The 25,833-nt window shown below is 42.1% G+C and overlaps 2 protein-coding genes across 4 annotated transcripts in view; one reads left to right on the top strand and one right to left on the bottom strand.

Moving 5' to 3' along the window:
- Positions 1–873, bottom strand: part of LAMB4 (laminin subunit beta 4) — a 53,205-nt gene extending 52,332 nt beyond the window's left edge. The window contains exon 1 of the mRNA XM_052680788.1: positions 795–873. Coding sequence (XP_052536748.1) covers positions 795–873 — 79 coding nt within the window. The remainder of the gene's footprint in view (positions 1–794) is intronic.
- Positions 846–23,829, top strand: ERGIC2 (ERGIC and golgi 2). 3 transcript variants are annotated; one of them, XM_052681121.1, is made up of 14 exons: positions 846–957; positions 4,700–4,845; positions 7,555–7,663; positions 9,432–9,478; positions 10,736–10,806; positions 12,297–12,337; positions 13,440–13,541; positions 14,495–14,590; positions 16,001–16,056; positions 17,013–17,111; positions 18,319–18,416; positions 20,644–20,806; positions 21,691–21,770; positions 22,372–23,829. In XM_052681121.1, exons 2-14 carry the CDS (start codon positions 4,740–4,742, stop codon positions 22,435–22,437), a joined length of 1,134 nt encoding a protein of 377 aa, XP_052537081.1. In that variant the 5' UTR covers positions 846–957; positions 4,700–4,739; the 3' UTR covers positions 22,438–23,829. The 3 variants fall into 3 exon arrangements, with proteins under 3 accessions (XP_052537081.1, XP_052537083.1, XP_052537082.1); XM_052681123.1 differs by lacking the exon at positions 846–957 and adding an exon at positions 3,015–3,121; XM_052681122.1 differs by lacking the exon at positions 846–957 and adding an exon at positions 3,112–3,234.
- Positions 23,830–25,833: the final 2,004 nt, after the last annotated feature.

The following is a 25,833-nucleotide window of genomic DNA, read 5'->3' as shown; positions in this document are numbered from 1 at the left end:
TTCAATTCAAATTACTGACAGACTTCTGAGCAGGAGACTATCAAAATACCATCAGGTGTAACTGCTAGCTTGTTACTACAGAACTATGGAAGTTTTTAGGTCTGAATTCATACAAGCTCATGCTCTGGTGTGGCTATAGAGACACCACGCTTTGGGAATGATTTCAACTTGTCTCCCCAACCACTTACAAATTTTTGGTGTGGGGTTGTATTACAGGAATGTACTTTGGAAGGCTGCTGTTCACAACCTGGAGTACACTGACTTACGCTGGCACCCGCATGCCTCAGAGAAAGGTTTGCTCACTGCCCAAACACAACAGTAAACTGCTGGGTGGTGTAAGCAACACCAACACTCTGACTGATTACACACTTGAGAAAAACCTACTTGTGAGTGGAGTAATAGTTTTGCTGTTCCATCCCAGGGTAAGAGAACAAGCACTGCAGTAAATAGCAGGGATGAACCAATCGCTACGTATGCTTATGAAAAAAACGGAAGGAACGCTACTAAAAACAAGTCACCAGAAAAAGAAAGGCAGACCCCGGACACAAGGAAGCACACTTCTGACTCCCCGTGCTGCAGAGGCGTCCGGAAGGAAAGCACGAAAGCCCCTCTCAGTCCAGAGGGAGGAAGTGCAGAGCACGGCACTAAGGCAGCCCTCCTAGCCGTCTCCTCTCGCTGGTTCCTGCGAGCCTGATTCCTTCTGATTGGCCGAGATGAGCTCCGCCCACGCGCTAGCGCCGCTCTATGCCACCCGGCGGCCGCACCTCGCTGTTCTCAGAACAGTTCCTTATCGCCGGCCTTCCCGGCGCAAGCCTCCAGCCTCCTTTGTTCCCCGTCCGCCCTTTCCAGCCACTCCCACCCCCTTATCTCCATATTCGCCCTCTTGCACCTGCGTTTCCTCCTTCTCCAATGCCACCTCGGGGTTACCACGTTGCAGTACATTGGCTGCCGGAGGAGGTAAATCCTCCACCTTGCTCCTCTCTTGTGTTGTCCTGCCGGCTTCTCTGCTCCTGCCTTTGCTATTAAATGTGTTTCAGAGCGTGACATCTCAGGGAGTGGTGCTTTTTTTTTTTTGTTTGTCCTGCTTCATTTGTGGTGTGCTAAATTGTATGGATGTGAGACTTATCCCTTCTTTGTCATTCTCCCCTCTTCCCACACATCAAGATTGTTTGTAAATCCACAGCATTAAGTGTATTAATGGCACTGGTACAATGCTATCTTTATTTTTCTTAAATTCTGAAAAATGCTTAAAACTGCTTTTTCCCCCATAAAATCCCATATAAATATCTGTAGGTACAAATGTGACTGTAATATGCAAAGCTATGAGCAGTTTTTTACCTGTGCTGCTCTGTAAAAGACATCTCAGTTAGGCAGTAATGCCAAACCCATGAGCAGATTGGATTGCTTTATCTCATAGCTGCTGGGAACATCTGTTGAGCATCTCTGAGGCACGGCTAATAACAGATCCATCCGATGCTCTTTCCAGTCCTCAACGTTGAGGGCATTTCAAGGGAAAGTGGAGCTTAGTAAGTAAAATCCCTGGCTGCTGAATTATACTCTGGCACATCAGTATGAGAGCTGAAAGCGCTGCAGCTAAAGCTGCCTGCTGTTTTGTCTGAGATGGGAGAAGACGCGTACGGATAAGCTTGGCTTTGGCCCTGTCGTCTGCCTCTTGAACTGTATTCTTCCAGCTTTTCTCTCTGGCTCTCTGATCCAGTTGTACAGTTTGTATTTACAGCTTCCAAAATTATCGTAACAGATCAGAATTCAGTGAGAACAGAGGCACATTGCTGTACCTTCTTTCCTTCTTCAAAGCTCAGAGTCCTCCTACCCCTGAAAAGCAAAGAAATACTCTTTGGATTTGTTCATGCTCCCTTGTCATTTTTAAGTTCTTTTCCTTCTTGAACATTGTTGTTGTCAAGAGAAACTCAGTTACCTTCAGATTGCATGCACTTTGGCAGGCTAGGTGAGATTATTTTGTCATGGATCTGATTTCCTTCTAAACAGTGAAGAAGAGCAAACCTGCACTCATGTTCTCTACTACTGCCTGTAAGGAGGCTGTACTGAGGTGGGGGTCTGCCTCTTCACTGGGTATCAGCAATAGGAGTAGATGTGACGCTGCCTTATGAGGGTTAAGTTGCACCAGGGAGGTTCAAGTTGGATATTAGGAATAATTTCTTTGAAAGAGTGGTGAGGCAGTGGCACAGCCTGCCCAGGGAGGTGTTGAAGAACCATTTGGCTGTGGCACTGAGGGGTGTGGGTGAGCAGGCAGTGTTGGTAGGAATAGCCTGAAGGCAGGACTAGATGATCCTAGAGGTCTTTCCAACCTTAATGATTCTACGTTGTGAAGCTTGTTGCTTTCTGTGTGCTTCTGGGTTCATTTGCTTGCCTCATCAAAAAATATTTTATCCTTCAGTCTCATTTCTGATCTGTCAATACAAATATTTAACATAAAGGTTTTTAATTTGTTAAAAAGAGCAATGAAACTGGAGAGGGGTCTGTAGCACAAGTCTTATGAGGAGCGGCTGAGGAAGCTGGGATTGTTCAGTCTGGAGAAGAGGAGGCTCAGGGGAGACCTCATTGCACTCTACAACTTCCTGAAGGGAGGCTGTGGTGAGGAGGGGTTTGGCCTCTTCTCCCAGGCAACAAACAGGACCTGGGGAAATGGCCGCAAGTTGTACCAGAGGAGTTTAGGTTGGACATGAGGAAAAACTTTTTCTCTCAGAGAGTGGTCAGGCACTGGAATGGCTGCCAGGGAGGTGGAGGAGTCGCCGTCCCTGGCAGTGTTCAAGAGGCGCCTGGATGAGGAGCTGCGAGATGTGGTTTAGTGCTTGTGGTAGCAATGGTATGGAAGGACGGTTGGACTAGATGGTCTTGCAGATCAACCTTGTGATTCTGTGTTCTAAATATTATAAACCACGCTCTTCCTTTAAGCAGTGTTATTACTGAGCAAGATCATAGAATATCCCAGCTTGGAAAGGACCCCCAAGGCGCACGGCCGCACTCAGCTCCACACGCTGGCGCTGCCCACGCGCCGCCGCTCCACGCATGCCCGTGAGGGCGCTGAGCATGCGCGCGGGGCGGGCGCCTCCCGCCGGCAGCGGAGCGGAGCGGGGCCATGGTGAGCGCGGCGGGCGGTGGGCAGCGCTTCGCGGCTCCCTTCTCTTCCTCCTCCCTCCTCCTCCTCCTCGCGGCCTCGCCCGCCGCGCCGGGCAGCGCCGAGAGACGCCTGAGGTAGCGCGGGGCTGCGCAGGGCGGGCCGGAGGGCTGGCGGGGCGTGAGGGCTTCGTTTGCGCTGCTAGGGCCTGCGTGGGGCGGGACGGAGCCGCTCTCGGGCTGGCTGTGGGACGCGGTGCCCGCAGCTCCCTGCAGCCCGCCCGAGCTGCTCGAGTTTTCAGTAAACCACGTGGGAGTTGCGGCGATCCTTTCAGCCACAGCCACGAGGGAGTGGTGAGGACAGGGCATCGTTTCCCAAATGCTTGTATTTCTTTTTTCCATGACGGATAACAGAAATTCCGTTCCAGCGCCGATCTTTGCCCGCGTTCCCTCTGAGCTCCTTCCAGCACAGCGCTGCGTTGCTGGTCCCGGCAGGCTGCCCGGTCCGTGTGTCCGCACTGAGATCTGAAGCGGATCTGTGTAGTAAGGAGAGGGCAGACACCAGTGGCGATTCCTGGTGTTTGCATTTCCATCTCCAGGAAAGCGTCTTCCTTCGTTATTTCTCAATAGCGAAGCTAGAGTAGCAGCAGGGAGGGGCAGAGCAGGGAACAGCCCTGCAGAAATGTCAGCAGGCCTCGCTGGGGCTTGGCATGCTCTTGGGATGGGGGCAAGTAACACGTTTTTCCACAAGGCACTGGTGAGGAATGGCTCCCATACGGGTTCGCTTGGCTGCCTTGAATAGGGTATGATGATGTGATGATGGTTTTCTTAGCTTCAGAATTCTGGTCAAAGGGCAGCGTTTCCTTTGGAGGAAAGCAGTGGTGCCAGCTTGTTAAAACGCATCGTGTGTTGGCAGGACGGGGCTGTGAGGGTGTTTGCACAGTTGGGAAATGGTTTAAGACTGTTTCCTGGGTAGACTGTTGCTCTCAGCATTGTACTGCTTTACATTTCATTGGCTGCAAGCAGAACGGAGCTTGTGGTATGGACAAAAAGGATTCTGAAGGCTAAATCTATGCTTTGGTATATCATTTGCTTTGGGTGGTCTTTTTATAGAAAAATCTTATTAGGATCGTAAAATTCTAAAGCTGTGAAAGTAAAAATGCAAAATGAACGTTTCTTTTCTTTCAGCATATAATGTGCTTGTGTTGCCTCGATGCAGGGGCCAAGAGCAGTTTGAAATCTTCCTGATTTAGGCAACCAGTTAGATACTCTTTGCTAAGTCAGTGACTTCCATGCATTGTCAGTCAGTTTACTACAGGTCCTACTTCAGAATGGGGTTTGTTTTTTTAATTGAAATCCTATGTATCTGATATGAAGAAGGGTTACATTGGGAAAGAAATGAGTCAGTAATTGAATGCTGTACATGTGGCTGGAATGTATGCAGTGATGTGTGTACTGGTTTCAGTGGTTTTCTTGAAGCAAAAGCGAGTATCCAGTTGTCTACCTGTATTTCTTAGGTTTTAATTGCCTTATTAATGTCAGCTAGTTTTGAGGATGAACAGTATTGGTTGTGTCTTCTAATCACAACTTACTGTCAAATCAGAGGGATTATATGAAGGAGGAAGTGGAGGAGTGTGCTGAAGATGAGGCGACTGAATCGGAAGAAGACCTTGAATTTGATGAAAGAGTTGGATGCCTTCCCGAAGGTTCCTGAAAGCTATGTGGAGACCTCAGCAAGCGGGGGAACAGGTAGGCCTTACTGATATGTTCACATGATGGAGACTGCCTGTCAGCTCAGTCTGGTGAACCCTTAGGCTCCTATTGAAGCTTCTAGCTTCAGTTGAAGGAAAGCAGTCATCTGCGTTCATTTAAAACTACCCAAAAGTGGTATCTTAATCTCTTAATTTACTTCATTTAAACACATACTATATTCTCCTGATAGATGTGGTCTTTGCTCATCTTGAGTAAGATTTTTTTGTGCAAAACTGATGAGAGAATTGAATGCATGTGTTCACTGTAAGCTCTTTGAAATGACTATGACTGGAAATGCGCTGTGTCAAGGATATAGTAAAACTTCTTAATTTATGGAGTCTCTCTAAGCTGTTTCCTGCAATTCTGTATAAAGTTTTGGGGTAAGACGGTGTCAGTATGGCGTGAAATGCAAGTTGGATTCAGTGCTATGATTTCATGAATAAGGAAAATTGTCCAGGGATGTCTGAACCAGAGTGAAGACCACTTTCTAATGCTTCTTGTCTTGGAGATACAGTTGATTTTAAAAGTAAGGGAAGCCTTTTGAGGAATAAAACACTTTGTTTCAGGGCGTGTGCTTGTACTATCGCTGGAGCTTCTCTCTGAGAACTGTAGCTGTAAGAACTGTCTTTCCTGTTTGTATCTGACCAGAAAATGTTGCCACTCATTTGGTTTGAGGTAGCCTGATAAAGAAATGACTTCACCTGTTGGACTATAGGAAGGCAGCTGCTAGCATTTTGAAATAGAAAGCAAAAATCTTGTGTGTAATGTCTGAAGCTCGGTTGAACAAAGAGTACAAGAAGCAATTTCAATCTACAGATAAGCCCTTAAAGTCATTACACAGTTTGTGCTGTAGAAATAAATATCACAAAGATCTGTTTTACCTTGCTGTTTCCTGAATTGTACTGTTAATAATTGAAGCGTTATTTTATGTAAAATAACTTCTAAGAGGTCATGAAATAACTCATTATTTTAAAAAGCCCATTTCCTGATGAAGCAAGTGAAGTGTTTTTTTGTTGCTGTTGTTTCTTTGTTTTTCTTCTGCAAATTACAACTGACAGTTAAAAATTCCTCTTTTCTGGTGCAGCACCATGCTATGTGAGAAATTCACTTTGGTCAGAGGTGCCTTAAAGATTTCTCAGCACCAGAAGTTACTTCAGCATTGTTCGTATGATTTATTCCAACAGCCTTATCAAAGACAGTGTGATTGTCTTACTGAATTTTATAGCGGCATAGAAAATAGTATCTCTGTTTCCTTCAGAATTGGAGATCAGGCTCACGTTCACAGAATCACAGAATGGCCAGGGTTGGAAGGGACCTCAAGGATCATTAATCTCCAACCACCCTGCCACATGTGGGGCCACCAACCTGTACATTTAATACAAGACTAGGCTGCCCAGCCTGGTCACTTTCTGATATTATGAGGATACAGAACCTATCAGAACTCTCTTCACAGCCTTTAAGTATCTTAAAACCCATTATGGAAAAAGGGCCAATCTCTCAGGTTGATTTTTGATTCCAGCTCTGGCTGGGAGAGCCTTCAGAAAAGAGGATCTATTCTCAAAGACTTCCTTCTGCTCAATTCTGCCAATTCCTTTGCTCAGAATTGCACAAAAAAAGCAGATGTTTTGGCTCCAGCCTTTGTGATGTGTGCTGATGTCAAGGTTTTCATATATACGATAAGTGGACAGCTTCTTGTGAAGACTTGATCCTGAAATGTTTGTGAAATGACAAATGATTTCTTTTCTGATTCTATAGCACTGTGACTTTATTTCCCTGCTCTCATCTCTGGGCCATAGGCCACAATATAGTGAATTGAAGCTTATGAAAAGCAGTCTTGTTTTTCTCCAGTTGCCACAGAAATACTCTACAGAATGCAGATAGAAAACGTACCCTATAAAGGAGCTGTGCAAAACACTACCATGCCACTTAACTGAGGGTTTTCCAACTTAACAAAAGCCTTAATTTAATAGAAGGGTGCATAGCAAGTGCTTCTGTACACACTGGCCTTGTTTCTATATGCAGTAGGTCTATGTTCCCCCAGTGTTGCACAACTGCTGGTGTGATAAGTGGAGATAAGCAGGGCACATACGCTATTAAATGTACGCTGTAGTTTTCTTTCATAAAAATATCAGTTCTGCACTTAATTAGCTGTTGGGAGAATGAGTTGCTTATCATCAGTCAGAACTGTTCAAAGTAAAGGGGTTGGCAGACCTGACTGTGGCTGTCCACAAGCAGTACAAGGGGACCTTCTGTTTGCTGGACAGCATATACAATGTGTATTGTTTCAACATAGTGTTTTCTTGGCTCTAAAATGAAATATAGAAGTTACATAATCTGTAGACAAGTGAAGGTTTGAAGGGACTTGGAAGTTTACCTTCTCCTTCCTTCATGCCTGAAGTTAGGATTGTTTGCCCAGATCAACTCTGACAGTGCATTTTAGTTTATATGCTATTTAACCTGTTAGTGAATCCTCCAGGGAGTTCATAACCATCCCCATTCATCTTTCTTGATGCAAAGATAGGGCTTCTTTTCCTCTCCTATGCAAAAGGAAGTACTGGAGGGCATAAGGGCAGCTTATGGGTGTATGAATCAGTCAAAGATATTAGGATTGTACTGGTAATACTCAGATTCTAGAATGTTAGAATTTTGTCCTGTTTGTTCCTGAATATTTCTCATGATTGTAATTTTTTTTTCATTATCTTTCAGTTTCTCTGATAGCATTTACAACAATAGCTTTCCTGACTATAATGGAATTTACGGTGTATCGGGACACGTGGATGAAGTATGAATACGAAGTAGACAAGGATTTTACAAGGTAATTTTTATTCCTTCTAATTTCTTTTCAAATTTAAGTTGTCTGCCTTTCAGGAAAGAATAGATGTGAGATATGCTTGTGACTTGAAAGCAATTTGTGGTGGAAATATAAGTAAAATACTAAAGGGACTCAACAGATCAACCACCAGAAGGTTTTTTTTTCTCCTGGAATATGTGGAGAAGAAAAACTATGATTAGTTCAGTGAAGGAGTCAAAATAATGTAGGTGTGCTGGTGCTATAGGCCTACGAGGATCTATTTGCTAACAGTTCAGAAGGTGTTGTGATATGTAACTCTTCCTGAGCTGTGCCAACCCTCTGCGTTTGCATGATGCTGATTTACAGTTAATATATTAATTGTCAATATATTTCATTCCGTTGGAGATGAAGCTTAAGGGTTATCAAGAGGTTACTTCTGCTCTTGGCTCCTGGTGTGGTCCCCGAGATCACTGAATATTCATTTGCCACCAGCTTCATGCCTTTCCTCCTTAGGTGACGCCACACACACTTGATTCTGTGTGAAGTTAAAGGAGATTTCATATACTGAGCACCTCTAAATATCACAGGTTTAGAATTTAAAAGCTGTTTGACTTAGTTGCTGTGGTAACAAGCTAAATATATGTATATTAATTTGGTGTCTTGTACTTCAGAAATATGAAAGGGTTCTGTAAGGAAAAAAATAGCGAATGCGAGAAATGTAAGGGAGAGTTTCATTTTCGTTCAAACAGATGTGAGGGGTTTCTAAAAGAGGTTCTTTCCCCACTGAAACTGTCATAGAAGACAAGTATAGCCTGGTGCTTAAGAGGCTGTCACAGGACTTCCTGCTGCAGGCTGCCCCCTTAGGCTGGGCTAATCGCTGGGCCTGCGGTCCTGCACCAATTTAAACTGCTCTGAACTTGTATCTCTGTAATTGCTGTTTCTCCTATCCGCTGCCCTTCTCAGAAGGAGATCCCTGGAGGTGACAGAACCACGTGACTGTAATGAGGGCACTTAATCATCACAAATTAAAACTTTTTTTAAGCTGTTGTGAAAACCAATAGAGAATGCCCTCATTACTGGTTAATGCCAGTGAATTAAACTTGGTGCCTCTTGGTGTCTATTTTGTGTTCTGCTTGCCTGCTTTCATTCTAACAAAATTCAAGATAAAGACACAAACGTGCAAGGCATTTTGCTGTTAAAACATGGGAGTCCTGTTGTGAAAAGAGCTATTTTACCCTGAAGTAGTGCTAGCAAAACCAGCATTCCTTTTTAGATGACAGTTTTTTCTGCGAACTGACGTTAGCAATTCCTCAGCCTGATCCTCAGCGTTCTGAGGAAAATCAGTGGCCTGTCTTGAGGACAAAACAGCAGGAAGATGGTCAAGTATTTGCTCAGTGTTGGATTTGCAGCTCTTACATTATTGGATCTGCTAAACTGTGTAACTCATTGCACTGGTTATGAATTAAAAATGTGTCACATACTGAAAATGGTGTGTTCTTCTTAGAAGCCTGGCAGTCTTTTAGGCTCATGATATTTCAGGAAAATCTCATAGTCGCAGTATTGAAGCTCCTAACAGAGAGATCTGATGCTTTTATGCCTTAAATAATGAGTGGTCATCAGTGCTTTAATAGTCAAAACTGTCTTGGTTCATTCATATTTCAAACAGCTTATATTTATTGGTGTGAATTCTGTCAGCTGACTATTTTTGCAAGGAACCCAAGAATTCCATTAATATTTCTCTTGGTATTTTTATTCACTGTAAATTTCCTTTTTGTCTTTTCTTTCTCTGCAGTAAACTTAGAATCAATATTGACATTACAGTTGCCATGAGGTGTCAGTGTAAGTATCCAGTGGTGAAAACTCAGCACTTTAAGGACCCCTTGTTGTGTGTGTTTGCTCTCAGTATGACAGAATGTTATTCAAAGTATTTAGCTGACTAATTTTGATCTTGATGACGTGTAGTGTACTGGTGTAACTCACTGGAAGAATTGGTATAAGATAAAGCATCATAGGACAAGGGGGAATGGTTTCAAACTGTGAGAAGAGAGGCTTAGGTTGGATATTAGGAGGAAATTTTTCACATGGAAGGTGGTGACGCACTGGAACAGGCTGCCCAAGGAGGCTGTGGATGCCCCATCCCTGGAGGCATTCAAGGCCAGGCTGGATGTGGCTCTGGGCAGCCTGGTCTGCTGGTTGGTGACCTGCACACAGCAGGGGGGTTGAAACTGGATGAGCATTGTGGTCCTTTTCAACCCAGGCCATTCTGTGATCCTGTGATCTATGCCAAGTCGTTCACATCTTGCAGAACATTGGCATGTCTGTTGGAAGGAAGATGACTGGCTGCACCAGTCTTTGGCTAGCTAGAATAAAAACTCACTGTGAGCCACAATTCAGCAGCAGGAATTTGGTAGTGACCTTTGCAGATATTGACCTGACAATATTGGGATTTTGTACTGCCTCACAAGTATTAATTCATTAATTCCTTACTCTAAAAGTTTATTTTAATCTCTTAAAATTTTTTTCCCAGTTAGCACCAAAAGTTTGAACGTTCTGATTTTTTTTAAAGTTTAGTTTTATTTTTGAAATGTGGGAAATGAACAAAACTTTGTCTTCAACTTGCATCGGTGTGAATTCAGTGCCTGTTAAACAAACTAATACTGACCTATATATAAGAAGTCCTAGAAAGCCTGTGTGTGTGTTTGTGTGTGTGTGTGATCCAGCATTTCTGAAAGTGTTACATCAGTGAGAAAATAGCAGAGTGTGCCTTTGGTCACTGAACATCATTGCTTCATGATACGTAGAGGTTTGATAGGTTGAAAAGCAGGATTCCGTGGTGTCCCACCCCCACCACTTCCCTGGTATTAAGCTACTTGACAGCTTTGGTTCTCTTTTTGTTTGCACTCTCTTAGCAAGAAATACAGTGTTGGGTTGTTGGTTTATGTTGTTGTTTGTTTGTTCTTACCCCAATTTCTCCCGTTACTTATGCTGAAGGAAACCTCTGTCCTGTGAAAACTCAATCTCAACTTGAACACTTCTAAGTTTTTTTTGTTTCTGATCACCTGTGTGCCTCAATATTTGTCTCCCTGTTCAAAACAGATGTGGGGGCTGATGTTCTGGATTTAGCAGAAACAATGGTTGCCTCTGCAGATGGCCTCATCTACGAACCAGTAAGTTTAGTCAAACCTTTTTACTTAGAAACGAAATAGTTCTTTACTCAGTGTGAAGCACTGCTGGGTTGGTTTGCTGGCTTGGATTTTATTTGCCACAGTTGGGCTGCACAGAATGTCTCCAAGTATTGTGTGATCCTTGAGGGTGATCTGCAGTGCTCACTGCAGGAATCTGCTACGGTAATAGGCTGTGCACTGTGATTTCTGCATACTCATTCTCTGCAAATACAGCGGGTTTGATCATAGCAGATTCCCAGGTCAGTGCTTTTTAACCAGCTGATTGCTACAGCTAGTTATTTTTATATTCCTCAGTTCCTCAGGTGAATGCTGAAAGTATTTGATGTGGAAGGGAAACAAACATAAAAAAGAGTTGCTTTTTCACTAGAAGAATCCTGTGACTGATAAAAATGAAAAACCACCACCTCATAGTATGAGATGACAAGTTTAAATTAAATAAGTCCATTTAATTTCTATATTGCAAACTGAAAGCACTGAAAATTCATGAATCTATGCCCTTAAAGTGCTTTTGCTTGCATAATGCAATAAGCTTTGAAATAATTCTACTATATGAAAGTAATTTTATCATTTAATGAAAATATATCAGAGGACGTAACTTCCTGCTGCAGTTATGACATGGTGTATTCTGCATGTAAGTTTTGTCCTGTAAGGAAGAAAATTCTTTCTCAAATAGCTAGTTGGTGTGTGTGTGTGTGTGTGAATGACTGGGGCTAGCTGAGGGGAGGTGGTATTTGGAAAGGAGCTTGGTTTGTTTCTTCTCATACCATATATTCTCTTTATCTGGACATTTATCTCTACGCTGCTGTTGCTGCTGCATGCTAGCAGTGGCCCCAGTGACTATGTTTAAGAGAAGCAATTCCCTGTAGCTGATCTCTTGGCCATAGCTCTGGTAGGGTGGAACATTTACTACAATTGAATTAAATGTGTTGAGCACATCAGTGTTAACTGATACATAGAATTGATTTCAGCACACGGATATTAATCTTGTGCTGACTGAAGATGAGCAAGTTTGGTGGCTTGTCTTAAAGGCATCCCCAGTGGGGAATCACCCTAGAAACAGATTTTGTCTTCCAAAGACTGCTGCTTTGCCCAATTTGTTGCTGTTTGCATCAAAACACGTGTCAATTCTATCACTTTGAAATAAATTGCTGCATATTGCTTCTGGCCTCTGTTAGTCAAAGGCTAGAAGGGAGGGTCAGCTAATTTAGGTTACCAGAGGAGAAAGAGTATTGAAGTTATATGTTAAAACAAAGGAGTATTTTTTTCAGGGAAAGGAACAGAAATTTCTGTGCTTGAACAGAAAATATGTTATTTTAAGAGAAAATCCTTTTCTAGACTCCAGTGGTACCACATGTGGCCTTACTTCTAGTCTCCCACAACTTTACATCCCTCCAGTTCTCTTCTGGGTTTCAGGGATGGGACTTCAGTGCTTCCTGTGTGTTTTATTGGATGTGGGTTTTTTTTTGTTTCAGGTAGTATTTGATCTCAGCCCACAACAAAAGGAATGGCAAAGGTAACTGAAGTACTGAGATGCTTGTTTGTGTTACATGTATCGGAAGTGACCTCAAGGTATATCTGAGTTGGGTAACAGAGCTGTATTTTGGGTCTCACAGCTCCTGCTTGTAATTTAGGAGTGATAAGCCTGTAAAAAGAAGTGAATTTATTTCATTTCTGTCATCAATTGGGATGTCTGCCTATGACAAGAATTGGCATGCTGTTTCTCAATGAGGTGCTGTTGTTTCATGTGTTTGTAATAAACTCGTAGAAGCATTCTTGGGGTTTGGTTTATTTTTGTGTGTAGTAATGTGAGATTATTTTTCTTTGTATGGAACTATTTTCTTGCTTTCTTGAGAAGAACTAAGAATTATTTGCCATAGTGGCTCAGCTTCTACTGATTGAAGTACAACTAATTGAGCTGTACTGCTCCAAAAGATCGTTGAGATACCTGGAGAAGGAATGGAGGAAGTGTTGAATTTTACTGTTTTACACAAGACTTAGCATACAGTGCATGTGTGCTTTTTGTGAGGCCTGAAGGCTGCTCCAATAGCTGACTGATGGAATTCCTACACTGGGTTTAGACTGATCTGTGGGATTGGGCTGTGCCATTGCAAGCCAAGAAACATAAATGTTTCACTCACCTTACCTTAGAAAAGAAATACTCGATAGCACAAGTTTTAATTAAGAGTTGAGAGATAGCTTGACATCCAAATGTCAGCGCTGAGCTACAGTAACGAATGGCCACGTTCAGGCAAAAGCAAATGAGTTTGGATCTTTCATATGCCTTAGTTGATACACTGTTTTTATTTAAACTGGAATAGCTTGATTATGTGTGATGATTATGCTGATAGCCCTGTAACAGAAACTCAAGCTTTATTAGGGAGTCTGAGCTTTGGTATTGTGAAAACATACTACTGTTAACACCAGGACCTTTAAGCTATATTTACTTTTTTTTTGTGTGTATAAACTATTATTCTCAAATTTTAATGCAACATTTTGATATTTACATGAGATCTTGCTGACTCTCCTATTTATAAACTGCACCTGAAGCTGATGGTTAATTGTGAACTTATTTTCTGATTTAATGTTGGCTACTTTCACATTTGTGTAATCTTCAGGATGCTGCAGCTCATTCAGAGCAGGCTGCAGGAAGAACACTCTCTTCAAGATGTGATATTCAAAAGTGCTTTTAAAAGTGCTTCTACAGCACTGCCACCACGGTAAGAAAGAGTTGGGTTATTCCTTCCTCTTCTGACTCCCCTCTCAATTTAAGTGGACTTCATATTTTTTTTGTTTTACTTACACAGGAAGCTTGGCCTGCCTGAGTCTAAAGGCTGTAGAATTTTTAAGGGGAAAAATGCATTGTGCACATAAGCTGAAATTTCTTTCTCTGTGAAATATAAACAGACCTTAAATAAAACAAAGCAAACACCAAAAACGCTCTATGTACATTATGTATTTTAATCTGATTGAGGACTAAATGCATCTTATCTTTCTGAGGCAAGGCTGAGAAATGCTCAGAAATCCTATTTTCCATTTAGTTGACATCTTCAGTTTCATTAAGTCCTTCTATCTCCACAACACTTGCTAGTGCAGTGTTTGAGACCCTATTTATGTCTGTAAACCCTATAAGGTGTGTTTAAGAAGCTTCTTCCTCTCCCTCTGAGAAGCAGGTTTGGAGATATGCTCTGAATTGTGGACATCTCAGCAAGTATGGGAAGAGGAAAGCTTTATAAAAAATAAATGGAGAAAGCTATTTTTGCTGCAGTGTTATGTGACATGCATTTTGTTCTGTACAGTGCAACAACAAAAATCTCTGAACAAACATTCTCGTTTAGTAATGGAATTGGGGACAATGGAATCCAAAGGGCAGTGAGGTATTTGTAAGGTCTCACTGTGTTTTCTGTTCAGTTGTTCAGGAGTTGCAAGTTAGTTCTGTAGACCAGATCTCTGAATACAAGTATAAACAAAAGCTTACTGGTTTCTGCAGGCTGATCTGTGTTCATTTCCCTCCTTCCTACCATCCCTCTTGTGATTCCAGAAAAATATGATGAAGTGGTAGGCAATAATGCTGTGCCTTTGTTCCAGGGAAAAGAAATCTAAGTATACTATGTTGGTTTTACTAAACAGTGAATATCCTCAAGTACCTCTTTTGTTGTTTTTGTTTAAACAGGGAAGATAATTCATTAGAGTCTCCAGATGCATGCAGAATTCACGGTCATCTGTATGTCAATAAAGTGGCAGGGAATTTTCACATAACTGTGGGCAAGTATGTTCTGTTCAATTCCTGAAAATAAAAGATCTTTAAAAAATGACTTCTACATTGTATATAGTATGTGCACGTATATATGTCTGTATGCTTTTAACTTTTAATTTAATGACCTTGTTTTTCATTTGTCCCATACACATGCTTTTTCCATTTGGTGTCTTGTCTGAGCTGTTACAGTAAGCTCTTTCCTCTTGCATGCAGTGTAGGGTTTAATGCCAGTGTCACAGGATCACAGAATTGTAGGGGTTGGAAGGGACCTCCAGAGATCACAGAGTCCAACCCCCCTGCCAAAGCAGGTTCCCTACAGCAGGTCGCACAGGTAGGCATCCAGGCAGGTCTTGAACATCTCCAGAGAAGGAGACTCCACCACCTCCCTGGGCAGCCTGTTCCAGTGCTCCGTCACCTCACTGTAAAGAAGTTCTTGCGCACATTTGTGCAGAACTTCCTATGCTGCAGTTTCCGGCCGTTTCCCCTTGTCCTGTCTCCACTCACCACTGAAAAGAGTCCGGCCTCGCCATTCTGCCCCCCACACCTCAGATACTTATAGACCTGGATCAGGTCCCCTCTCAGTCTTCTTTTCTCAAAGCTGAACAGACCCAGTGTCCTAAAGGATGTCTGTAGACATAAGATATGGAATGGACTGATTGTAGCTGCCTCCATCCTTTGGGCCTGTCCCAACTTCCTTCTGTTACTGTACAGTTAACAAACATGACTAACATGTAGATGTGTGTCTTTTCAGTCCCAAGAGAGTGTAGGTGCAGAAGCGTAGTGAGGAAGCAAAGTTCCCATTCCTCTTGATTTGAGGAGAGACTTTCTGATATGTTTCTGTAATGGTAATAGCTTAGGTACATCTCAGGCAAGTTTATGATAAGTTTTTCTCTGCTCTCTGGTTTGGCTGTCCTCTCTTTCTGCTGCCTCTCTCAGCAGAGGTCTTAGCATTCAGTCTGTATTCTAATTTATCTGCATGGAATTCCAGCTGATGTCTTTGTGTGGATGTTTCTCCAAGTGTCTCTTCTGTCTGGTCTTGAACCACATCTGTCATGTCAAAGTTCTTAAGCCCTTTCCTGAGCCAATTGTTTTGGTATTTCATATGGTCTGTCATATCTATCCTTCCTGCCTGAAGTTTGCTTTCCCTTGCTTCCTTTTGCTCACTGCTGCATCTGTATCTTTATTATTTTTTTTTTCTTCCCTTGGGAGCTTTGTTAACTGGTCTTCATTCCTCATTATTAGGGTGGTTACCTGGTTATTGGTTATAGTTCTAACAGATAAATAAATGAAAGCTCTCTCTCTGGTGTTACTGAACTGGAGCGGGAGAGATAATTTGCCTACGTAGTCCAGTTTGGGAAACCGTGTCTTTCTGCATGGGTTCATTAAACAAGTTTTCCATAAAACGTATCTTGCTTTCTTTAGGGCTATACCACACCCTCGAGGCCATGCTCACTTGGCAGCCCTTGTAAGCCATGAGTGTAAGTGCTTTCTGTTACCTCCATATGAATGAGCATCATTTTTTTCAGAACAAACTCTTCCAACTGTTGATGTAGGTTGTTGTAGTGGTGTCCAGCTGGGCAGTGGCACTGCAGAAGGACATGAATAAGATTCTTTGAAATATTATTACTCAGTAGTAATATAGCCTTCCCCCATCCCCCCAGTTGGTTCAACATTATTAGTGTTATCTTAGGCTCCTTCTATAGTATGATAACATAACAGAAATGTCAGATATGTTGTAACGCAGATAGCATATGAAGTTGCTGTATTTCGGTCCAAAGTACCAATTGCTTGTAAAATCTGCTTTTCAAGAGGTTAAGAATTTTTAACATCTGTCTCTAGAAGGTTTGCTTTTGGTTTATGAATGTACATACTAAATGTCTGTTGCTGTGGTACTTAATGAAAGGCAAGGGTGACTTACTGTGACAAATGGACTGTGTTTAAATAGCTGAACCTCCAAATGTCTGGCCATGAGCACAGACAAATACTGTAAAACTTACGTATCTTAGCAAAATCAAGCAGTCACTTGATAGTTGTCTGGTGCTTCCTCTGTATGATTAATTCATGAAATTTTAGTCTTTTTAATACTACTACAGTACTATTGTAGAATTTCAGTATTTGGCTAACAAGTAATTTCCATCACTGAACTTTAACGCTTCAGCTTCTGGGTTGATTACAAATATAATTTGTGTTAGAATTTCTTTTCTGCAGCAATTAAACCTCTTTTTAAATATTTTGAATTTGAGTTGTTTGAAATACGCGTGTGGATTTATTGATGCAGTCACCTGCACAAATCCACTGGCATGCACTCTGGTGTGGTAAGTACTGTAATTAAAGTGTTCTGTACTGTGAGAAATAGGGGAGTCTTTTTCTCTGAGAAAGGCACAGAAATTTCATAGTTTTAAAATGTTGTTTCATTCCTCTTACTGTTTTTCAGCTTATAACTTCTCACATAGAATAGATCATCTGTCATTTGGAGAGCTTATTCCAGGAATTATCAATCCCTTGGATGGAACAGAAAAAATAGCATCAGATCGTAAGTTTTTTTTTTTTTTAAAAAAGAAAAAAAAAGCCTCTTGCTTTAATATTTATATTGATTCAATAATTGCATATAAATTACATATAAAACATTATCATGTTTCATGAGTGCTCTGACTTAGAACCAGTATGCCTTATTAACTTTGGCAGTGAACAGGCACTGTTGAGTTGCTGACATGGCATTTTAAATGACCAGTTTCTTTTCAATGTCAGTATTGATGGACTTCACTGTTCTGTTGAAGCTCATTTACAGTTTTGTCCAGAAGTTGTGTTGAAGTTAGTGTATGCCTGAACAAGCTGTGAAGAATTTTGCAGCTGTGCTCTAGGCAGGAAGGTCATAGAACCCTCCTCTGAAGAGGAAGCAAAGAACAAACCAGAAGACCCAAACCTACCAGCAGCAAAACAAACATGAGTATTGAATTCTCTTCCTATGTTTGATTTGTCACTTCTGTGATACATGTTGCAAGGCAGCTACAAGAAGGGTTTGTATCTCACTGTTTTCCCACCTATAAATAAAGGAAGATAGGAACCTGCTTTGCAGTGATGCCTAATTTGTATCCTCTGACTGCCATTCCCACATGCAGGTGATTGCTACAACCTTCTAAAGCTGGCGTTGTCTCTCAGTGTGCTCCATTGGCTCTTTCAGCCAGTTTTGTGCAATTGAAGTAATTGCTTCAGCTTTGCAATGTTTGTTTTCTTAGGGATTTGAATGAAGACAGAAGTCATAAATGTTGAAGTCTACTGATTGCTTTAGAAGAATTCTCTAGAAGACTGTGTAATCGAGAGAGCAACCATAACCACTTTAGAAGGGCTCTTGTTTTTACATAGACAACTAAGTACCTAAAACCTACTTGAACCATTGTCAAGATAGATGATGCCTATTGCAGTATGTGTTGTGTAAGAAGTGACTGTAAAACTTGCTCATTCTGCTGCCCTGGAAAACGCAAGTGGCCCTTTTTTAATGAGTGTTTTCATGAATTTGAGTACAAATTTGCTGTTGGCCTTCCCCATGGAAACTAACTTTGTTCACGCAGGTGGTGCTGAAGTAGGCTTGGCAGTGCTGGGACACCTTGAAGGACATCTTGAGTGTAAACGGCTTAGTTGGTTAACTGTTTGAATAATTGCAGTTTGAGTTCTTTGTGACTGTGTCTCAAATGGTCTTTTAGTCTGTACTTAATTCAACACTGACATTTGTTTTCTTTTAGACAACCAGATGTTCCAGTATTTTATCACAGTTGTGCCAACCAAACTCCATACATACAAAATTTCAGCAGAAACTCATCAATTTTCAGTGACAGAAAGGGTAAGTGGAAATAAGAGAACCATGTGGGGGAAAATCTAGCAGCACTTGGTCTTAAATGTGAGAACTGAGGCTTAGTTGTACTTAGTTGTGTTTTTTTTTTTGAAAACTCCTCTACTAAGAGCTAGTTTAATGCTGAATCCACAAAGAACATCAGTATTGCAGTGTGGTACCAGGGGCAAATCACGAGACACCAATTTAGAAGGCTGCTGTCAGTGAGAAAAAAGGCCTTAAGTGTGCCAGCTGTGCGCCTCGTTTTCACACTGAACTCAGTTTTGATCCTTTATTCTCAAGTCAAGAAGAAAATACTCTTTGAAAAGCTTAATTAAAAATGGAAGCTGAAGACAAAGCCTTGAGTTGATAGGAAGTTCAGAGATTACTTTTATTTTAGTAGTTCTATTTTGTAGGGATGGTGCAGTGCTGTCTGAGTAGGGGAAGAGCTTGTGAATAGAGGTGAAGTGGCTTTACATACCTTGCTCCCTCTCAATAGGTAGCTCTGTTGTGTTTGCCTTTGGAAACCAAACACCCCTAGCAGATGAGCTGGGAAAGGCTCCTGGCAGTTATTCATTGAGCAAATTAATGTCTTTATTGTATAAGAACACAGAGACCCAGAGAAAGGCAGTTGGCCAGCTGTGGCTAAAACAGGGGTGCAGTAAGGTTCAGTCACCAGTGGTGAATAAATACGCTTTGCAAGGCATAGGCAAAGTCGTCTGTGCTGTTGTTGAATTGTGAGATGCTGTTTTTATTTGTGAGAAAGGTTTAATCCTAGAACTCCACTGATAGCCAAGGTATCTGATACAAGCTTAGTTATTTTCAGCAGCTTTTAGCAAGCAGCAATTAAATCTGCAGCAGTAGAAGCTAGAAGCAGACCAAAATGGTCTGAAGAAAAGAAAATACTGTTTTTTTGATGGTAGAATTCTGAGTGTTCTGTTTAACTTGATTTTTTTTTTTTCACCTTTTGACCCCAGAAGACCATTAAGGCTTAGGGAAACAATTAGAGGATGGGGAGCAAGCAAGCAAAAATTTGAGCCTTAGTGTATGGCAAGGTTTAGTTGAAGTACCTTCAGTTGTCTTCTCCTTGTTATTGTGCCTGGTCAACCGTCTTCTAACACTGAATGTTGTCATGCTCTTGATATACAGAAAACATTTTATGCCCTGTTTTTAACTGCTGTAAAATTTCTGTGAACTTGTATCAATAATCAGTAAATTATTTTGTCATCCTTTAACCTGGTTTTGGTAGCAAAAGCAGTGATACAACGTACATCAACATCAAGTACAAAAAAGGCAGCTTGTCAAGCAGCAGTCAGCTTGGATTTTGTCCTGTGGCTTTGCGTATTTTTTGAGCGCAGACTATGCTAAATGTAGGTGAAAAGGAGCTGTGATGTATTGCTGTTCAGTTCAGTTTTGCTTGTCTGTCATCTTTTTCTGGCCGAGACATGGCTGAGCTTGTCTGCCATCAGTTGGGTTCTTTTCTGCTGCTCTGGTTTATTTTCAGCCGGACTTGCTGGCAGTGCATTTATCAGCACTTCCTTAACAGCAGATTGATGGTAAATGCTCTCTCCTCTTTCATTTGTTGGGTTTTTTTTTTGTTTTTTTTTTTTTTGCTTAAGAATCTGAGCAAATAAAAAATTGTAAAAATGGGGATGGAAGGGTTTCAGTGAACACATCAGAACTAAGGTGTGTGATCCACTTAGAGTAGTCATGGCGAGGTGGTTATTATTTTTATTTATTTTTGCCTGTGATTATTTTCAGTCAGGTCACTTCAAACAAACATTATGAAGAGGCCTAGATTTGGGTTTTCAGATCCCAGAAACTTGACTTAAGAACCTGATTTTTAATTTTTTTTTTTTGTGCATATGGAAGTAATGGATTTTGGCATATAAATTCACAATGGGCGTGTGAAAGAAAAAGAAAAAAAGAAATCAAATGGCATTGGCCTAATTTAACTTAAGCTCCCGAACTTCTGTGATGGTATGTTATAGTTTGGGATCTTCTCTGGTGCTTTTTAAGAACCAGGGATTAAATCCTCTGGGATGTGTAGATGTAGCTCCAAGGAAGCAGTGCAGAACATAGGAGTTGGGGCACTGTGTTGGAGCACACCAATACTCTACTGGAATTCACCACCACAGTGACTCTTAGACTCTTAGATGGAGGAGTTTTGTCGTCACCTCTGTTATTTTCCTTCTGACTGATAAGATGCAGCTAACTTGCCTTTCTCTTTATCTCTCAGGAAAGAGTAATTAACCATGCAGCTGGCAGTCATGGAGTGTCAGGAATATTCATGAAATATGATATCAGTTCCCTTATGGTGACAGTGACAGAGGAACACATGCCTTTTTGGCAGTTCTTAGTACGGCTCTGTGGCATTATTGGGGGAATTTTTTCAACTACAGGTAACTATCAGTGCTTTCCCTCTTATGTCCTATTAGTTTGTGGGGTGTGTTTTGTTTGGTTGGTTTTTTAGGTCACTGTGTGGCTAAATTACAGTGAGACCTGATCTTCCAGCAGGCTTAGGGTTAAGAGTGCATTTCTTTGTGCTGAAATTTGCAGTACAATACACTCATTTTTAGTGTCCCAGTGCTGTGTCTGGAGAGTACCTGCTGTTTCCTTCCGTTATTCTTTGTATTTTCTGTAGTTGGGATCCAGTGATAAATCAGTGCTGAAAGATAAATAACATTTCCATCTGAAGTCATTGGCAAGATATTCCTCATGTAATTGTCAATGTACTGCAGGGTTTGGCCTTCCAAGGAATCATAGAATCATAGGATGGCCTGGGTTGAAAAGCAACTCCAAGACCATCTACTTGCAACCCCCTGCTGTGTAAGGGTTGCCAGCTACTAGAGCAGGCTGCCCAGAGCCACATCCAGCCTGGCCTTGAGTAATAATGAAGTCGAAAAGATACAATTAACTTTGTTAGTCGAGGCATAATAGGGTATCTTGCTTAAAAGTTACTTGTTCTCTTGACTGATTTGAAGGGGCCTTAAGCTAAGAGCTGTCTTTCAGAGTAGATGGTTCTATTTCAAAGAATAGAACTCTTAAAGCAGAGGAAATTACATTTGTTTGGGTAGCCTTGCTCTTGTTTTTATTGGTGCATTTCAGAAAATTACAGTTCTGTTTCCCTCCTTGATGCTTTCTTTTTCCTGTTGATTTCTTAGCATTTTACATACTGCTTTATTGCAACGTGTCGTGTTTAATCGTTGTGTAGAATTTTGTTGTATTTCCATAAATACTTTGGTTTTACTACTGGTGACAATTTAAATCATATTTGTCATGGCAGGAATTTTACATGGCTTTGGAAGATTTGTAGCAGAAGTTATTTTTTGCCGTTTCAGACTGGGCTCCTACAGATCTACAATGGTAAGAAAAACTGCTTGCTTTGATAGGTGTTACAGCTACGTGAAGGTGGGCGATAAGAATTCAGAGTTGTGACAAAATAGGACAGCTTTGGGCCTTGGAACCAGGGAAGCTTAAGGTGCTCCCAGTAAGCCTCCCATTGATGCACATCTTAGGAAAGGTTCTGTAACTTTTAGAATTGGAAAACTGAACAGATAAGGAAGCAGGGTGTTTTCTAAGGAGCTGATTTAATTAAACCAGGTCTCTTGATCTTTCCAAGAGCTGAGCAGTCTTTACATTTCCCTTCTCAAGGCATCAATAGTAATGTTCCTCTAGCAACTACTTGATTTTACTTCACTCTTATTTTTTCAGCTTGGTCTCTAGGTAGCCTTTATGACTTCTGTCTTTCTCTTGACATTTTGTTGAAGTTTGCTAGCTGGTAAAGTTACCTGAGTGGAAGAAGAGGAGGGAAGGTGAATAGATTTGAATGATGAAGTTTATTCAATTTTTGGAGGCCAGGTGAAAGTCATACTGAAATTACTTGAGAATGAAGAAATGTGTGTTTGGGGCAAGGGGGAGATAATGTTCCTGGACAAGCCATTAATAGCTGTTTTTGTTTGACCAGGACCCACTTCCCGATGGCCACACAAGCAACCACTTACCTCTAACTACGGACAACAGCACGCATTAGCGCCTCCTGGCAGAGTTCTCTTTCTTCCTGCCTGATACAGAAGACATTTTTTATAATAATGAGAACATTGTGCAATATGCAGAGACCGTGCTGATGGGCAGTGGAAAGTGAAGCTTCTACAAAAACAAATGGCAATTTATGTAACTCTTTGTCTTTTTAAGTGCATATGGAGTCATGGGAGGTTGTGAGACCGGTGCCGTGGACCATCTTCTGCAGTTTAAAGGAGCGTTCCTGCCACAACAGTATTTGTGGTCAAGCTGAATGGTTCTGACTGTCGTCAGCCACTGGAGGGTGTGCTTAGTGATCTCAGTTCTGTGCCTGGGAGGCTGGCGGCTCCAGTGAGAGAAGAGAACAACTGGGATGTTGTTGTTGGGCTGGGCAGGAAGCAAAGAGGGACAGTAGTAAAGCTGGAGTTTTCTCTTAGGTTTGCAGACTGAGTTTGTGTTTTCTTGTTCTTTTTTAATGGCTGAGGGTGGGGGGCTGAGATACAAGTGGGGAGCAAATCTAGAAAATCCTGAAGGCAGCTCTGGAGTAAGATGGAGCCCAAGCCATACTCTTGGTCATAGCCTCTGCCTGTCTGTAGTCTCACATTCCTTAGAGGAAGAAACACAATGCAGAGCAGGACAGTTCCTCTGTCTTCATACAGCTACTTAGCGAGCACTTCTGATGTTTGTTGTGAAAGTGGCCAAGGCCTCTGAAAATGGGTTCCAGTGTGCCTGGCACTGTTTTTGAATTGGAATCAGAAGCCTTTTAAATGAGGCATCTGAGCGTAATTTTGACTCCCTTAGAAAAGATCAGGTAACTCTATATGCTCCTTTCTTAGTTAAGAAGTTGCTTTAATGCAACTTTCCTTGTACCGTTGCTGCTAGCATGCAAGCCATGGTATGTAAATCCAGAGTATGGAGGGCAAAAGAGCCAGGGACTGCCTTGCTTTGGTTCAGTAACACATCACAGGAACATGGAACTGGTGGGGAAGCCTGCTAGTCCAGATGGAGTGGGGTTGCTTTGGTCTCCAGGCAGGAGGTGGCTTCAGGGAATCGGAATCATTTTGCTGCAAACAAATGGGGAGAAGGGATATGCAGAGTCCATCCTTACTGTTCATGAAGGTTTTTGTAAAATAAACAAAAAGCAATATCAGTTTATATTGTTAATATGCTGTTGAGAGTGAGTGTTATTAATGCAGCTGGTGGTGCTTTGAGAAACTGAAGACCCTCCTCTTACAGCTGAACTATGGGCATACACCTGTGCTTAAACAGTTATTTTCCCCAGGATAAAAAATAACATTAGTGTGATTCCTTCTCAGCAAAGCTGATCTAATAGCATATTATGAGATTATGCTGACCTTGGCATTGCCAGGGACAAAGGAAAATAAAAGGCTTTGTGACATTGTCAGGTTTTGCTGACTTCTGTTAATGTGATTTACCAGAAGCTTGGATCCTGGTGATGAACGCAGTGCAAATAATTTAGCTGATTTTCTATGCAGAGCCAAGAGCTTCCTAAACTGAGAAACTGCTTGAAGTACCAAATAAAGTGTGGGAAACAAGGAAGGGCCTTTGCTCAGTGTGACTGTTGAGAAAGACAGAAGTTCAGGGAAGCCAGGTCTGTGAGGTAACGGCTGCTTTTTTGGTGCTTTTCTGTTTTGGGGAGTTTATGGGTTTTGTTTGTTTGTTTTTAACACTGATTAAAGCTCAGCAGCTTGAAAAGCAAACTCTTGCCCTCAGTGAGAATGGAGATTAGAAGCTGTAAGTTCTGGGTTCCCATTTCCCTTTGGCATTTCCCTCTGAGGTTTCTTCCCTCCCTCTCAGACTGGTTCTTTGGGCTCTGCCCCAACACCTGTTTCTGAGCTGTACAAACTGTACTGGTGGGGGATCTTCTCCTCAGTTGGCTTTCTGTACCAGAACTTAATGTTATTTTCTACTGTCACATAAAAGAGCCAAATGGCTTGTTATATCTTAAGTCCTTGTATGATATATTTGTATTTCTGTCTAGAACAAAGCTTGTGTGACAGTGGAGGAGAATTTAGGGTTGAACTCCAGATCTGAGGCTCTGCTTTGCAGACTGAATCATCTGAACTTCTGTGTTTGTGGTGCTGTTTGCCTCCTCCCTACAGAGGTTTGGTTGTTACAGCTGGTGCTGCTTAACTGTGTGCCACGTGCTGTAATTTGGGTGAGCCAGAATGCGCAAGGCTGTTCCAGAGAAAACAGTAGTTTATTGAAATGGTTGGTTTGGTTTATCTGCAGTGTGGGCAACAAGTGAAGAGCACAGTACGAAAAAAAATGAAAAGAATGGGCTCCCCAGGGGAAATAAATCCCAATGTTGTTGTGATGTGTATGCCCAGAAAGAGGCAGTGGATGGAAAATGGTCGTTTTCTGGGTCAGGAAAGATGGCCAAAATTGTGTTTTTATCTTTGGTTCTAGTATGGTGACAAGAAAATGCAGGAAGAAGCTTTTAACCTTGACATGCTGTGAACACACCTTACAAATTATAGATTACTTAGCTGCCTATTCCCTTTCTGCTGTATTTCTGGCCCTGCTTCCAGTTGGAATGGTTTGGGATTTGTCCTGCTGCTGTAGTTGTGTCCTGGGGTTGTGGGCTGTGCCATTGGGAGCGCTCATCTGAGCTCTGAGTGGCTGAGCGTTGTGTTTGGATGTGGGGTGCCCCCCAGGTACACCAAGCTGCCCCCAGGAATTGGTTGTCCCAGCATCCCTGTATGCTGGGTGGTGGGAGGACAGGAGGGAGCTGCCAGCCTGGTGCAGGTGGTAAACCTTGTCCCTTCATGCAGGACGCATTACTTACTACAGGCCTGGGAGAAGTGGGTGCTGCCAAAAAGTCGTCAGTGAAATTAAGGCCTTATTTTTCCACACATAGTTACACAAGAGGGGGTGAGGAGGCATTGTAAGCAGACAGGTCTCATGTAACCGTGTTGTTTGAGGGCACAAAGTGACACAGTAAGCTGCTGCTGTGTGTGTTTTAGCAGGATGGAGTACCCTCCAGACTCATCACCTGAGAGCCAGAATTGCAGTGCACTGAAAAATCGCTCTAAAATCTCGGAATCGGGATGTCACACCTCTGTGCTACTTGATACATTTTGCAAAAGATCTCTAAGCAGAGAAGGAAAAAGGTGAGGATGCAGCCAGACCTGTTGCCCCCAGGAGCTCAATGGGGGCTTGCCTACGTTGTGGCTCAGCGGGAGGTGGAATGGCAAGGTGCATCAGTGGGCAGGAGAAAGCTGGGTGTGACAGAGGTACCTGTTGTGCTGAGTGCTGCAGAAGGAAGCTAGCAAGGTGCTGGGCTCTGTGTAGGGCCCCATGCACCCTGGCTGCTGTGCCAGCCCTTGCACTTCCCGAGAGGCAGCTTGCAGTCGTGTTGGTTGGAGCTGTTGTGTTGGGTTTGGCT

The sequence above is a fragment of the Tympanuchus pallidicinctus genome, unplaced genomic scaffold (assembly GCF_026119805.1).
Source record: "Tympanuchus pallidicinctus isolate F22 unplaced genomic scaffold, pur_lepc_1.0 scaffold19, whole genome shotgun sequence".
NCBI lineage: Eukaryota > Metazoa > Chordata > Aves > Galliformes > Phasianidae > Tympanuchus > Tympanuchus pallidicinctus.
This window is presented reverse-complemented; position numbering and strand designations above follow the sequence as displayed.

What these genes read in the sequence shown, in the direction of transcription:
- ERGIC2 (XM_052681121.1), top strand. Translation starts at nt 4,740, where the DNA reads ATGAGGCGACTGAATCGGAAGAAGACCTTGAATTTGATGAAAGAGTTG. An exon ending in GTAGACAAGGATTTTACAAG is followed by an intron (nt 7,664 to 9,431) that starts GTAATTTTTATT and finishes CTTTCTCTGCAG; the next exon opens with TAAACTTAGAATCAATATTG. An exon ending in TTTCACATAACTGTGGGCAA is followed by an intron (nt 14,591 to 16,000) that starts GTATGTTCTGTT and finishes TGCTTTCTTTAG; the next exon opens with GGCTATACCACACCCTCGAG.